This window comes from Elephas maximus, chromosome 19 (genome assembly GCF_024166365.1).
Source record: "Elephas maximus indicus isolate mEleMax1 chromosome 19, mEleMax1 primary haplotype, whole genome shotgun sequence".
Lineage (NCBI taxonomy): Eukaryota > Metazoa > Chordata > Mammalia > Proboscidea > Elephantidae > Elephas > Elephas maximus.
In genome coordinates, this window is record NC_064837.1 from 54,982,058 (window position 1) to 54,995,032 (window position 12,975).

General features: G+C 40.5%; 1 protein-coding gene across 5 annotated transcripts in view; it reads left to right on the top strand.

The window, feature by feature from the left end:
* Window positions 1-12,975, top strand: part of DDX42 (DEAD-box helicase 42) — a 38,496-nt gene that overhangs the window by 1,646 nt on the left and 23,875 nt on the right. For 2 of the 5 annotated variants that reach the window (XM_049859086.1, XM_049859085.1), the window contains exon 2: window positions 11,726-11,897. The exons of 2 other annotated variants lie outside the window; for them this stretch is intronic. Coding sequence is in view for 1 of the 3 variants with exons in the window: in XM_049859083.1 (XP_049715040.1) it covers window positions 9,560-9,639 (80 nt within the window). In the remaining 2 variants the exon portion in view is untranslated. Of the gene's footprint in view, window positions 1-9,552; window positions 9,640-11,725; window positions 11,898-12,975 lie in introns of those variants that run through there. One more of the 5 variants, XM_049859083.1, reaches the window with a different exon arrangement.

Here is a 12,975-nt window from a genome sequence, read left to right on the forward strand (position 1 = left end):
CTTAGACTGTAATAATTTAGCAGAATTCACAGAAGAGCGCAGTTCTTTATATTTGACTTTTTTTTTTTATCAAATTGATTTTCTTATATGCAGTCTTACTTTCTTAAAGCTAACAGAGGAAAAGGGTTGCTTCCAAAATAAATATAACCAAGCAATTACTTATATTTGGCTTTAGAAGAAAGTGATGAAATTCTTAGGTTTTATGTACAGATTCTCTTTTAAGAATTGACCATGTATAGCATGTGAGATGTTCTTAAGGCAGATTATTAGTGCCGTTAGTGCTAATCAGCCATCATTAGAAGAACTCTTTCCCCACCCCTGAAGACGTAAGTGGTAAAGTAATGTGATTTATATCATCGGTTGATTTTAGCCCACTATTTTTAAAGGTGTCTAGATCATATCTGATTTTCCACCACTTTCCAAACCATAAACTCTAGCCAAATTGTCTTCCTTACTTTCCGTGCTTATTTTCTTTTCCTAGCCTTTGCTAGTTGTATCCTTCCCCCCTAGAATGGCTTCTTCTTTTGCACTTCTCTACCAAACTGGGATTTTTCCATGTCTAAAAGAAAAAGAAAAAAAAAAAATTCGTAGCTCTCTTATGAAGCCTGCCTGCTCTTGTGCTCATGGTGATCTCTGACATCTTCAGTGTTATGTGGCACTTAGGTATGGAATCCTTGAGTTGAAAGGGATCTTAGAGATCTAGCTCAGTATTCTCTGTTTACCAATGGAGAAATTGATTTTTGAAGTAATAATGATAAACATAATGGCAGCTAACATGTATCAAACACTGTGTGCAGGGCTTTGTTCTAAGTGTATTTTTGTGTATTAACTCAATTTTTTTCACCAACCCTCTGAGGTAGGTGATAGTGATATTCTCACCATTTTACTGGTGAAGAAACTGAGGCTCAGAGAAGTTAAGTAACTTCCTTGAGGTTCGCATCAAGTTAGTGGCAGAGCTAAGGTTTGAACACAGCCGAGCTCCATATCCTGTGTGCTTTACTATGTTGTTAGGAATTTTTGTTTTTTTAATATACATTACAGCATTTTAGTGCCTAGAATCATACTAACTGGCACTTGATTTTAGCCTATTTTGAATTTTTTTCCTTAGCCAAATTGTAAATCTCTTTGGATCTCCTGTATATTAATAAACATGAATAATGAGTATCAATTCTAGAAGACATACTGTGGGAGATAAAAAGTGAGTAAGCCCATTTCTTCACCCGTGAAACTTGTAACATGGAGTTAGAGAGATAAACAAGAACACCGGTAAACCAGTTGTCATTGAGTCAATTGTGACTCATGGTGAACCCACATGCGGTGTTTTAAGGCCAGAAAGGAAGTTTGAGGAGTGTCTTACAGTTCTCCAGAGAAACAGAAAGAGTAAGGTATAAGAGAGAGATTGCTTGATTGTTTTTCAGAACTGGCTGTGATTGTGGGAAGCTGGTAAGTCCAAAATCTGTAGGTCAGGCCACAGACAGGCTGTTAATTCCTGCAGTATTGTGTCCCAAAATCTGTAGGTCAGGTGACAGGGAGAGTGAAGAGTGAGTTTTGGCACAATTTCTGCCTGTAGTGTGGAGGCAGAATATAACCTGGAGAGAGCACCCTTTTTGTTCTTAAGGCCTTCCGCTGATTGGATGAGACTTGCCCACATTATGGAGGGTAATCTGCTTTACTTGAGGCGGAGCGATTTAATTACATGTAACTACTTCATAACAGCATCTAGACTAATGTTTGACCGAACAACTGGGCATCATAGCCTAGACAAGTTGATACATAAAATTAACAATCACAGGGAGGGAGATACTTGTGATCACTGAGAATCACGTTCACGTCATAGTTCTAGGAATTGGTATTTGAGATGGGCTTTGAAGGAAAGATGACTTTAGTGGATAGATACAGGGAGAATTTTGTGGGAAGAGAATCCATGTAAAGGGGTTTCTTTGAGAACTAGTGTATGTGGGGAGACTATGGGAGATACGAGTGAAAAAGCAGTTTGTTGCCATACTGGAGTATCTCATGCAAGCCTCATCGGAAATGTGGAGAGCTGTCGAAGAGAATGACATAATCAGATGTATGTGTTAAGATTTGGGACCAGAATCTGGAAGAAGAGAGCTCTTGCTGAGCATGTGAGTGCACGCCTTTCTTTGGGTGGCATTAACACGTACGATGCATGATGCTGTTCTGCCAGAGGAGGTAGGAATTTTTTTTCTCTTCACTGTTTATGTCTAACTCGGTATTATTTCACCATTTTATGCTTTAGCGGAGAGGGTTGCTTCTTAGAGGTTATGGAATATTTGCTGGTTGTCGATGCAGTCTCTAGATGTACTTCACCTTGATTCTTCCAGTAGAACAGGCAGAGCTGGGGGCGGTTCCCTGCCAGATGTTATGTATCGGTCTCTTCCGAGAAGCCTTACCTGACCATCTGTCTGTGATAGCTCACCTCCTATTCTACTTGCTCTGTTTCATTGTGGTTTTATTACCTGAAAATATTAGATTTTTTTTTTTCTTTTCCTGGACTGTGAGCTCCCTGAGGACTATATCCTCAGCACCTATAATAGGCACTGAGTGTATTTTTAGTTAGTACTAATTCTCTTGTATGTAGAGTTGGTATGAGTTGGAACAGATTCAGCGGCACCTAACAAACTTGTGGTGTGTAGGCTGGATAACATCCAAGAGACTCGTTAGGCAGTTATTGTAGTAGTGGAGGTGGAAGATGGAAGTAGAGGTGGGAAAGAGGGAGAGCGTGCCTGAGAGGTGTCTCCCATAGCACTTGTCACATAACTAAAACCAAACTAGTTGCAGTTGAGTTGGTTATGACTCATGGTGGCCCAGTGTATGTCACAGTAGAACTGTGTCCACTAGGGTTTTCAGTAGCTGATTTTTCAGAAGAAAATCTTCAGGCCTTTCTTCCGAGGTGCCTCTGGGTGAACATGAACTGCCTACCATCTGGTTAACAACAAGTGCGTTAAATGTTTGAGCCACCTGTGGACTCCGGGCACATAACAGAAAGTGGTTATTGGTCAACTTAAAGCAATGTATGTTACTACTAATACCGAATTTAGGTGGTTCTCATTAAAGCAATGAGTCGGAATCGACTCGACGGCAGTGGTGTTTTTTTTTTTTTTTTTTTCATTAAAGCAAATGGTAGTTACTAAAATTTTGCTGTGATTCTGTCGTGTATTGAATTATGTCCCCCCAAAAATGTGTGTATCGACTTGGTTAGGCCATGATTCCCAGTATTCTGTGGTTGCTCTCCATTATGGGATTGCAATTTTATGTTAAACAGGATTAGGGTGGATTGTAACACCACCCTTACCCAGGTCACATCCCTGATCCAATGTAAAGGGAGCTTCCATGGGGTGTGGCCTGCACCACCTGTCATTTCTCAAGAGATAAAAAGGAAAGGGAAGCAAGCAGAGAGTTGGACCTCATACCACCAAGAAAGCAGTGCTGGGAACATAGTGCATCCTTTTGGCCTGAGGTTTCTACCGTGAGCTGCTCCCAGACCAAGGGAAGGCTGATGACAAGGACCTTCCTCTAGAGCTGACAGAGAGAGAAAGCCTTTCCCTGGAGCCAGTGCCCTGAATTCGGACTTCTAGCCTACTGGACTGTGAGACAATAAACTTCTCTTTGTTGAAGCCATCCACTTGTGGTACTTCTGTTATAGCAGCACTAGATGACCAAGACAGGTTCTGTTATACAGTTTATTCTTCTCAGATTAGGTGCTGTTTTTAAAAAAAGCCTTTTTAAAAAGAAAAAAATGTAGTTGAATTTTTACAAGTATGTTTGTGTTTCAGATTAAGGGCTGAGGCCTAGTCAACACCATTGCTCTCTCATAAATTTGAAATAATTAAAATCTTAAAATGCATGTGCAGATGGAATTCCAATTCTTTAATTTTCAGGTTGTTATTTTAATGAAGTCTCTGAAGTCCATCTTGGGAGCTGTGTTAATTTCCATATGCACTGAAACGAATGGGTGTTTTCACTTCTGTCATCAATTTGGAGCCCTGGTGGCGCAGTGGTTAAGAGTTTGGCTGCTAACCAAAAAGTCTATAGTTTGATTCCACCAGCCGCTCCTTAGCAATTATGTGGGGCAGCTCTACATCGACTCGATTGCAATGGGTTGGGTTTTTTTTTTTTTTTAATCATCAATTTGAGAAATGTTTATGGAGGCAGAGAAGTTTCAGAAGCTCTTTGATGTGTTTGCTAGCTTGGTGGGAAGGATGTTCCAGGTATATTGTTATAACCTGAGAGAAAAGATAAAGGGAGCTCTGAGTGGACTCATAAATAGCAGGACTATACTTATTTTGTAGTAATCCTTATTGTATTTTGACTTCCCCATTAACTAGTCTGACCTGACCTGTTGCCCTTGAGTCCGTTTTGATGCATAGGGACCCTGTAGGACAGAGTGGAACTGACTTAGGGTTTCTAAGGAGTGGCTGGTGGCTTTGAACTTCTTACCTTTTGGTTAGCAGCCAGACTCTTAACCTCTGAGCCATCAGGGCTCCTATTAACTAGAAGTCTCTTCTCCGAGCAGTGTTTGCTTAGAGAATGTCAATTAATCTTGATAGCCTAAGCAGAGGACAGTTTCTCTTTTTTTTCTTTTTAAACTCATAAACCAAATCAAAATTAGGTTGGCCAGAAGTAAATCACCAGGCCTTTCTTCTGAGATGCCTCTCGGTGGACTCAAACCTCCAGCCTTTCAGTTAGCAGCCACGTGCATTAACCATTTGTACCACGCAGTAAGATACACAGAAGACACAGTTGTTTGTCCTTGCTAGAGACAGTAAATTAGGTGGATGGGCACTGTGTTCTGCATCTACCAGTGAAAGACCTGGGGGCCTTCGGTTTTCTTTTGGTTGACCCAAATCTCTGAAGAGTATAGGAAAAGGTATTGGATATATTCATTTTGCTTCTTGCTGAGTCTGAGAGCCATTAAGCAGCCCTCACTTGCCCCAGATTGCACAGCCTGTCTGTGTCACAAGTTGAATTTTTAAAACCCAGTGTTTGGTTCTTTTGTAATATGAGCCTTTTGATTGTTCAGTAGGACTAATATATCTGTATCTGTTGTTATTAGTTTCCATTGAGTGGGCTCCGATTCATGGTGACCCCATGTCTGGTCCTACACCATCTTCATAATCCTTGGTATACTGGAGTACATTGGTGCGACCACTGTATCGGATGATAATCTGTTGTGAGCCATAGGGCTTTTATTGACCAGTTTTTTGAAGTAGATCGCCAGGTCTTTCGTTCTAGTCTGTCTTAGTCCGGAAACGCTACTGAAACCTGTCTACCATGGTGACCCCGCCAGTATTTGAAATACTGGTGGCATAGCTTCTAGTATCATAGCAACACCCAAGCTACCACAGTATGACAAACTGACAGAAGGTGGTGGTCTGTCTCTTTGCCCCATCCTTTGCTCCTTCCCTCCAGCTGAGGAGGAAGAGTCACTTGCTTTTCTTGTTAAAGGTTTCGATCTTGCCTCTTTGGGTCACCTCAAGGACCTTGTTCCTGTGAGTTTTCTGCTGCCGCCTCCCCCCCCCCATCTTCAATATTTCTCTGTTGGCTTTTGCTTATAAACATGTTTAAAGTTCTTAAAAAAACAAAATTGCTCTGTTAATGCCCCCACCGTCAGTATTCCTCTTTACCGTCTACGTACATACCAGTCACTTCTCAACCCTGCAGGGTAGGGTCTGCCCTGCTGCTCCACTGAGACTGCTTTCCCTGATGACGCCTGGTGTACAGCCAATAGAGGCTTTTTAGTTCTCCTGCTTACCTGACTTCTCTCTCTCTTTTAATTTTATTGTGGTGAACTATAAATAATAAAAAAAATTTGCCATTTTAAGAGTGCAATTCGGTAACATTGATTATATTCTCCGTGTTCTGCTATCATCACCACTATTTCCAAGTTTTTCATCATCCCAAACAGAAACTCAGTACCCCTTGAGCAGTAACTCCCTGTTCCCCCAGCCTCTGGTAACCGCTAATAACCTTTTTTCTCTCTGCATTTGCCTGTTATAGATGTTTCATATAACTAGAATCATATAACATTCATCCTTTTGTGTCTGAATTACTTCACTCAGCATATTTTCAAGGTTCATCCATGTTGTAGTATGTGTCAGAACTTCTCTTTATGACTGAATAACATTGTATGTATATATACCAGATTTTGTTTATCCATTTATCTGTTGATGGACACTTGAGTTGTTTCCAGTTTGGGCTGTTGTGAATAATGCTGCAGTGAGCATTGGTGTACTAGTATTTGTATGAATCCCTGCTTCCATTGGGGGGAAAAAAAACCGTAGCCCTGAGTCAATTCTGACTCAAAGGGACCCTATCGGACAGAGTAGAACTGCCCCATAGAGTTTCCAAGGAGCGTCTGGTGGATGTGAACTGCCGACCTTTTGGTTAGCAGCTGTAGTACTTAACCACTACACCACCAGGGCTTCCCTGCTTCTGTTAGTAATCTTATAATCACTTTCCTTGCCTCCAGCTTTTCCTGCTGTCTCATCTGTGCTTTCTAAAGCACTGACCTGAAGAATTCTCCATTTTGCTTAAAAATATGCCTTATGGCCAGCAGAATATTGTTTTGTATATTCTTAGTATAGAATACCAAACTGGCCACTTGGGCCCTGCCTGTCTTTCTGGACACGTGTCGTGTAGCTCTCCCAAATGTCCTACTGAACTCTAGTTGCACTGAACTATTTCCAGTTCTCTGATTGTAGTAGTACTTATTGTTCCCTCAAACAAAAATGCTGTCCTCGAATACTTCCTCCCTAGCCTAATGCTTCTTCAAATTTCAAAACTTAGCATCAGTGTCATCTCCTGAAAACTTCCATGCCTTCCCCCCACTCAGCCTGTGTTGTTTCCTCTCTCCTGAGCCACCAGTGAACGCATTTTGTGCAGTACCTTTGTTAGAACACTCACCTTGTTTTGTAGCTGTTGGCTAAGATTATACTGTGAACTCATGGGGAGAACAGGGACTGTTATCTTTAGTACACTGCCTGACCGTCTGCAGCAGGCTTCCAGTAAATCATTGGAAGTTTTCCTTTTCACTTAAAGATTGTTCATACTATTCTTAATTCATCTGAACCTGAACGTCTTTCCACCATCCCTTCTTTGCCTGCCTTCTGATTTCTATAGTTCATTTATTAGCCCCTCATTCTACATGGTATGTACTGGGAAAACAGGTTAGTCCATCATTTTGGGTGCTTAGGAGCAGCTCTTGTAAAAGCAGGCTTAAGTATTATCAGATGCTGAAATTTTCTTGCTTGTGAATATTCTTACTAAATCTCATCTCACTAGAATTATGTTCATTCCTCTTACTGGATTTTTAAAGAAATTAGCAGATGGCCTTAGTTAAATGCAAATTAGTGCAGTAAAACCTGTAAAACAGGTAAACCTGTCAGAGAAGGAAAACTTGGTTTCCACTAAGTTGAGAGTGACGGGAAACCCTGGTGGCGTAGTGGTTAAGTGCTGTGGCTGCTAACCAAAAGGTTGGCAGCTCAAATCCACCAGGTGCTCCTTGGAAACTCTATGGGGCAGTTCTACTCTGTCCTGTAGGGTCGCTACGAGTTCAAATTGACTTAACAGCAACGAGTCTTTTTTTAGAAAGTGATAGAAAAGTGGTGACTGCACCATGTCAAAGGTGAAAAATTGCGAGACCTGGAAAAACAAGGCAGTCCTGTCAAGTTCTGGCTCTCACAGGTTTCCTGTACTTACTAAGTACCTACTGTAGGGTGCTTACTGTTACGGAAAGTCCAAGTTGAGTAATGACAGTTCCTATCTGGAGCTCTCAGTCTAAGGCTGGAGATAAAAAAGAAAAAACAAACCCGTTGCCATCGAGTCGCTTCTGACTCATAGCGACCCTATAGGACAGAGTAGAACTGCCACATAGGATTTCCAAGGAGCACCTAATGGATTCAAACTGCCGGCCTTTTGGTTAGCAGCTGAAACTCTTAATTACTACACCACCAGGGTTTCCAAGGATGAAGATAAACACCGTGTAACTGAAATCTAATACTAAGCAGACTGAACAAAGTGCTATATAAAATAAAAAGACTCATTGCCGTTGAGTCGATTCCAACCCATAGCGACCCTATAGAACAGAGTAGAACTGCACCATAGAGTTTCCAAGGAGCGCCTGGTGGATTCCAAGTGCCAGACTTTTGGTTATTAGCCGTAGCACTTAACCGCTATGCCAACAGAGTTTTCAAGTGCTATATAGTGGCAACTCAAACAAAACCTGTATATAGGGGAGGGATGTAGAACCAGAAAAGTACACAGCATGTTTTTCTGGTCCCTGCAACAGTGTCATCTCTAAATGCTTTATACACCTTAATAAAGCAGTTTTTTGGAACTTCTTGCTACTTGTAAACCCTAGTGGGGGCGGTTCTACTGTGTCCTATAGGGTTGCAGTGAGTTGGAATTGACTCCCTGGCAACGGGTTTGGTTTTTTTGTTCACGTGGATTTCAGAGCCCATTGTAAGCATTTTAATTATTATTAATCGTAAACTTTAACACAAGGGAAAAAGTAAAAGTCAACAATAACTGCCACTAACATTTTGATAAACAGCTTTCCAGCTGTCTCTGCATTTGTAACACATGATCTTACATAATTAGATCATACCACCTACCTTCTTTTATACTTCTTTTACTCAGCGTATAGTAGATACTTTTCCATAGGTGTAAGTAGTAATTAAACTTTCTAAAACTTTAATTACTAATATTCCTTTTGACTAAGTAGTTGCATTTTAAAAATTGATTCTAAGGCAATAATTACGGGTATTCACAAAGATACAGGTATAATGATATGTTTCACAACATAAAACAGTTGTTGTTAGGTACTGTGGAGTCATAGCGGCCCCATGTACAGCAGAATCAAACACTGCCCATCCTGCACCATCCTCAAAATCGTTGCTGTTTAAGCCAGTTGTTGCAGCCGTTGTGTCAGTCCGTCTCGTTGAGGGTCTTCCTCTTTTTTGCTGATCCTCTCCTTTATGAAGCATGATGTTCTCCACAGACTGGTCCCTCCTGATAACGTGTCCAGTAAGTAAAACAAAGTCTCAACCATCCTCACTTCTAAGGAGCGTTCCGGCTGTACTTCTAAGACAGATTTGTTTGTTCTTCTTATGGTTCGTGGTATACTCAATATTCTTGGCCAACACCATAATTCAGAGGCATCAGTTCTTCCTCAGGCTTTCTCAATCATTGCCCAGCTTTTGCTTGCATCTGAGGTGATTGAAAATACCATGGCTTAGATCAGTGGTCTTTTGTGACAGATTTGCCCAATTCAATGTATCGTTAGATTTCTTGGCTGCTGTTTCCATGGGTGTTAATTCTGTATCTAAGCAAAATGAAATCCTTGACTACATCGATATTTTCTCTGTTTGTTGTGATGTTGCTTATTGGTCCAGTTGTGAAAGTTTTGTTTTCTTTATGCTGAGGTGTAATACATGCTAAAGGCTATATGTAGTCTTTGCTCTTCATCGGTAAGTGCTTTGGGTCCTTTTCATTTTCAGCAAGCAAGGTTTTGTCATTTGCCTATTGCAGGTTGTTAATGAGTCTCCCTCCAGTCCTGATGCCATGTTCTTCATATAGTCCAGGCTTCTCGAATTATGTGCTCAGCATACAGTTTGAGTAAGTATGGTGAAAGAATACAACCCTGACACACACCTTTCTTGACATGAAACTATACAGTACACCCTTGTTCTGTTTGAACGACTGCCTCTTGGTCTATGTACAGGTTCCTCATGAGCACAATTAAGCGTTCTGGAATTCCCGTTCTTGGCAGTGTTATCCATGATTTGTTATGATCCACACAGTTGAAAGCCTTTGCATAGTCAGTAAAACACAGGTAAACATCTTGCTAGTGTACTCCGTTTTTAGCCAGGTTCCATCTGACATCAGCAGTGATATCCATCATTGCACGTCCTCTTCTGAATCTGGCTTGAATTTCTAGCAGTTCCCTGTCAATGTATGCTGCAACCGCTTTTGAATAATCTTCAGCAAAATTTTACTTGAGTGTTACACTAATGATATTGTTTGATAATTTCCGCATTTGCATTGGATCACCTTTCTTTGGAATGGGCACAAATGTGGATCTCTTCTGGTCAGTTGACCAGGTTACTGTTTTCTAAATTTCCTGGCGTAAACAAGTGAACACCTCTAGCACTGCATCCATCTGTTGAAACATCTCAATTGATACTCTGTCAGTTCCTGGAGCCCTGTTTTTTGCCAGTGCCTTCAGTGTAGCTTGGACTTCTTCCTTCAGTACAGCTGGCTCTTGATCGTATACTACTTCCTGAAATGGTCGAACGTATGTGTATCCCTTCCATCATCTTTTGATGCTTCCTGCAGCAATCAGTATGTTGCCCATCGAATCCTTCAATATTGCAACTTGAGACTTCCTTCTTTCAGGCTTGAGAAATACTGAGTGTGTTCTTCCCTTTTGGTTTTCTAACTCTGGGTGTCTTCACTTTTCATTGTAATACTTTGCCTTTTCCAGCTGCCCTCTGAAATTTTCTGTACAACTCTTATTTCATCATTTCCTCCATTCGCTTTAGCTACTCTACATTCAAGAGCAAGCTTCAGCGTCTCTTCTAACGTCCATTTTGGTCTTTTCTTTCTTTCCTGTCTTTTTAATGACCTTTTGCTTACTTAATGTATGTTGTCATCCCAAAATTTGTCTGGTCTTTGGTCATTAGTGTTCAGTGTGTCAAACCTTTTCTTGAAATGGTCTCTAAATTCACATGGGTTATACTCAAGGTCATATTTTGGTTCTTATGGACTTGTTTTAATTTTCTTCACCTTGAACTTGAACTTGCATATGAGCAATTGATGGTCTGTCCCACAGTCGGCCCCTGGCCTTGTTCTGACTGATGATACTGAGCTTCTCCACCATCTCTTTCCAGAGATGTAGTCGATTTGATTCCTTTGTATTCCACTGGGCAAGGCACACATGTATAGTCACCATTTATGTTGTTGAAAAAATTCTATCATACCATCCCCAGTGTCGTCTCTGTCACCAATGCCTTATTTTCCACCTATCTGATCCTCCTTCTTTGTTTCCAACTTTCACATTCCAGTCATCGGTAATTATCAGTGTACTGTGATGGTATGTTTGATCCATTTCGACTACAGAAGTTGGTTAAAAATGTTCAATTTCCTCATTAGTGGTTGGTGCGTATATTTGAATTACAGGTGTATTAACTGGTCTTCCATATAGGTGTGTGGATATCATCCTATCACTGACAGTGTTGCACTTCAGGATTGATCTTGAAATGTCCTTTTTGATAATGAATGGGATGTCATTCTTCTTCAGTTTTTCATTCCCAGCATGGTAGACCATGTAATTGTCTGATTCAAAATGGCCAATACCAGTCCATTTCAGCTCACTAATGCCTAGGATATTGATCTTTATGGGTTCCATTTCATTTTTGACAACTTCTAATATTCCTAGATTCATACTTCGTACATTCCACATTTCGATTATTAGTGGATGTTTGCTTGCTGTTCTCATTTTGAGTCTTGTGCCACATTAGCAAATGAAGGTCCCAAAAGTTTACTCCATTCACAGCATTAAGATAGACTCTAAGGAGGTAGCTCTTCCCCAGTTGTATTTTGAGTGCCGTCCAACCTTCCGGCTCCTGTATCAGACAGTGTTCCACTGCTGTCATAAGGTTTTCACTGGCCAGTTTTTTTTTTTTTTTTTTTTTTTTTTCAGAAGTAGAACACCAGATCCTTCTCAGTCTGTCTTAGTCTGAAAGCTCCACTGAAACTGCCCGCCATGGGTGACCCTGCTAGTGTTTGATACACCAGTGGCATAGCTTCCAGCATTACAACAACATACAACCCACCGTAGTACGAAAAACTGACAGACCAGTGGTGGTATACAGGTATGTTTCACAGCGTATGGCAGTAGTGGAGGGATATACTTATTGACATTTAAAGACATTCACAGTGTATGAGTAGATGAAATCAGCTCACTAAAACTGTACAGTATGGTTTCAGTTTTTTTTTTTTTAGTTATATATTTTCGTGTATACACATTGTTAGGCGCATGTACATAGAAAAAAAATAGGGAAAGAGATCAACAAAATTACATACCTGGGAGAAGAAATTTCAAGTAAAAACACAAAATTTTAGATTTTGCTCCTTTTTGCTTTCTGAGTTTTCTGTTTTTCTAAGAAACTTTGATAACTTGTGTAATTAAGATTTTTTTTTTGGCATCAAGAGTTTCAAGGTTCTGTTTGTAAACTGACTCTATGGATACTTTGATTCTATACACACAGACACTGGTATCTCTCCTTCGCTATCATGGGTACTTTGTAGTCCTTATCCAAAGGCTAAATGGATATTTTAGGGAACACCTCAGTGATGTTGTTAGTGTTAGTTGCCCTTGAGTCATAGAGACCTTAAGTATAACAGAACGAAACCTTGCCTGGTCATGTGCCATCTTCATGATAGTTGGTTTGTTAGAGTCCATCATGGTGGCTGTTGTGTCATTCGGTCTCATCATGGGTTTCCCTTATTTTCATTGGCCCTTTACCAAACATGACATCCCTTTCTGAAGGCGATTGGTCTTTCCTGATGACAAGGCCAGAGTAGGTGAGTCAAAGTCTTGCCATCCTTGCTTCTAAAGGAGCATTCTGGTTGTAGTTCTTCTAAGCCTGATTTGTTTGTTCTTTTGGCAGTCCATGATTTGTTCGGTATTCATTGCCAACACCATAGTTCAAATATATCAATTCTTCTGTCATCTTTTTTCATTATTCAGCTTCCACATGGGTATGAAAACCCTGTGGATCACAGCATAGCAATAAATCATTGTTTGTTTTTCCCCTAGATAGCGTTCTAGTGGGCAGTTGCTCCATAAATGCATGGTTTATTTACCCTCTGAAGGGTTCAAGTATCCTTCAGAGACAAGTACTTAAATACTTGGTGCAAATAGCTGATCTTATTTTTTCTTTCAGGTTT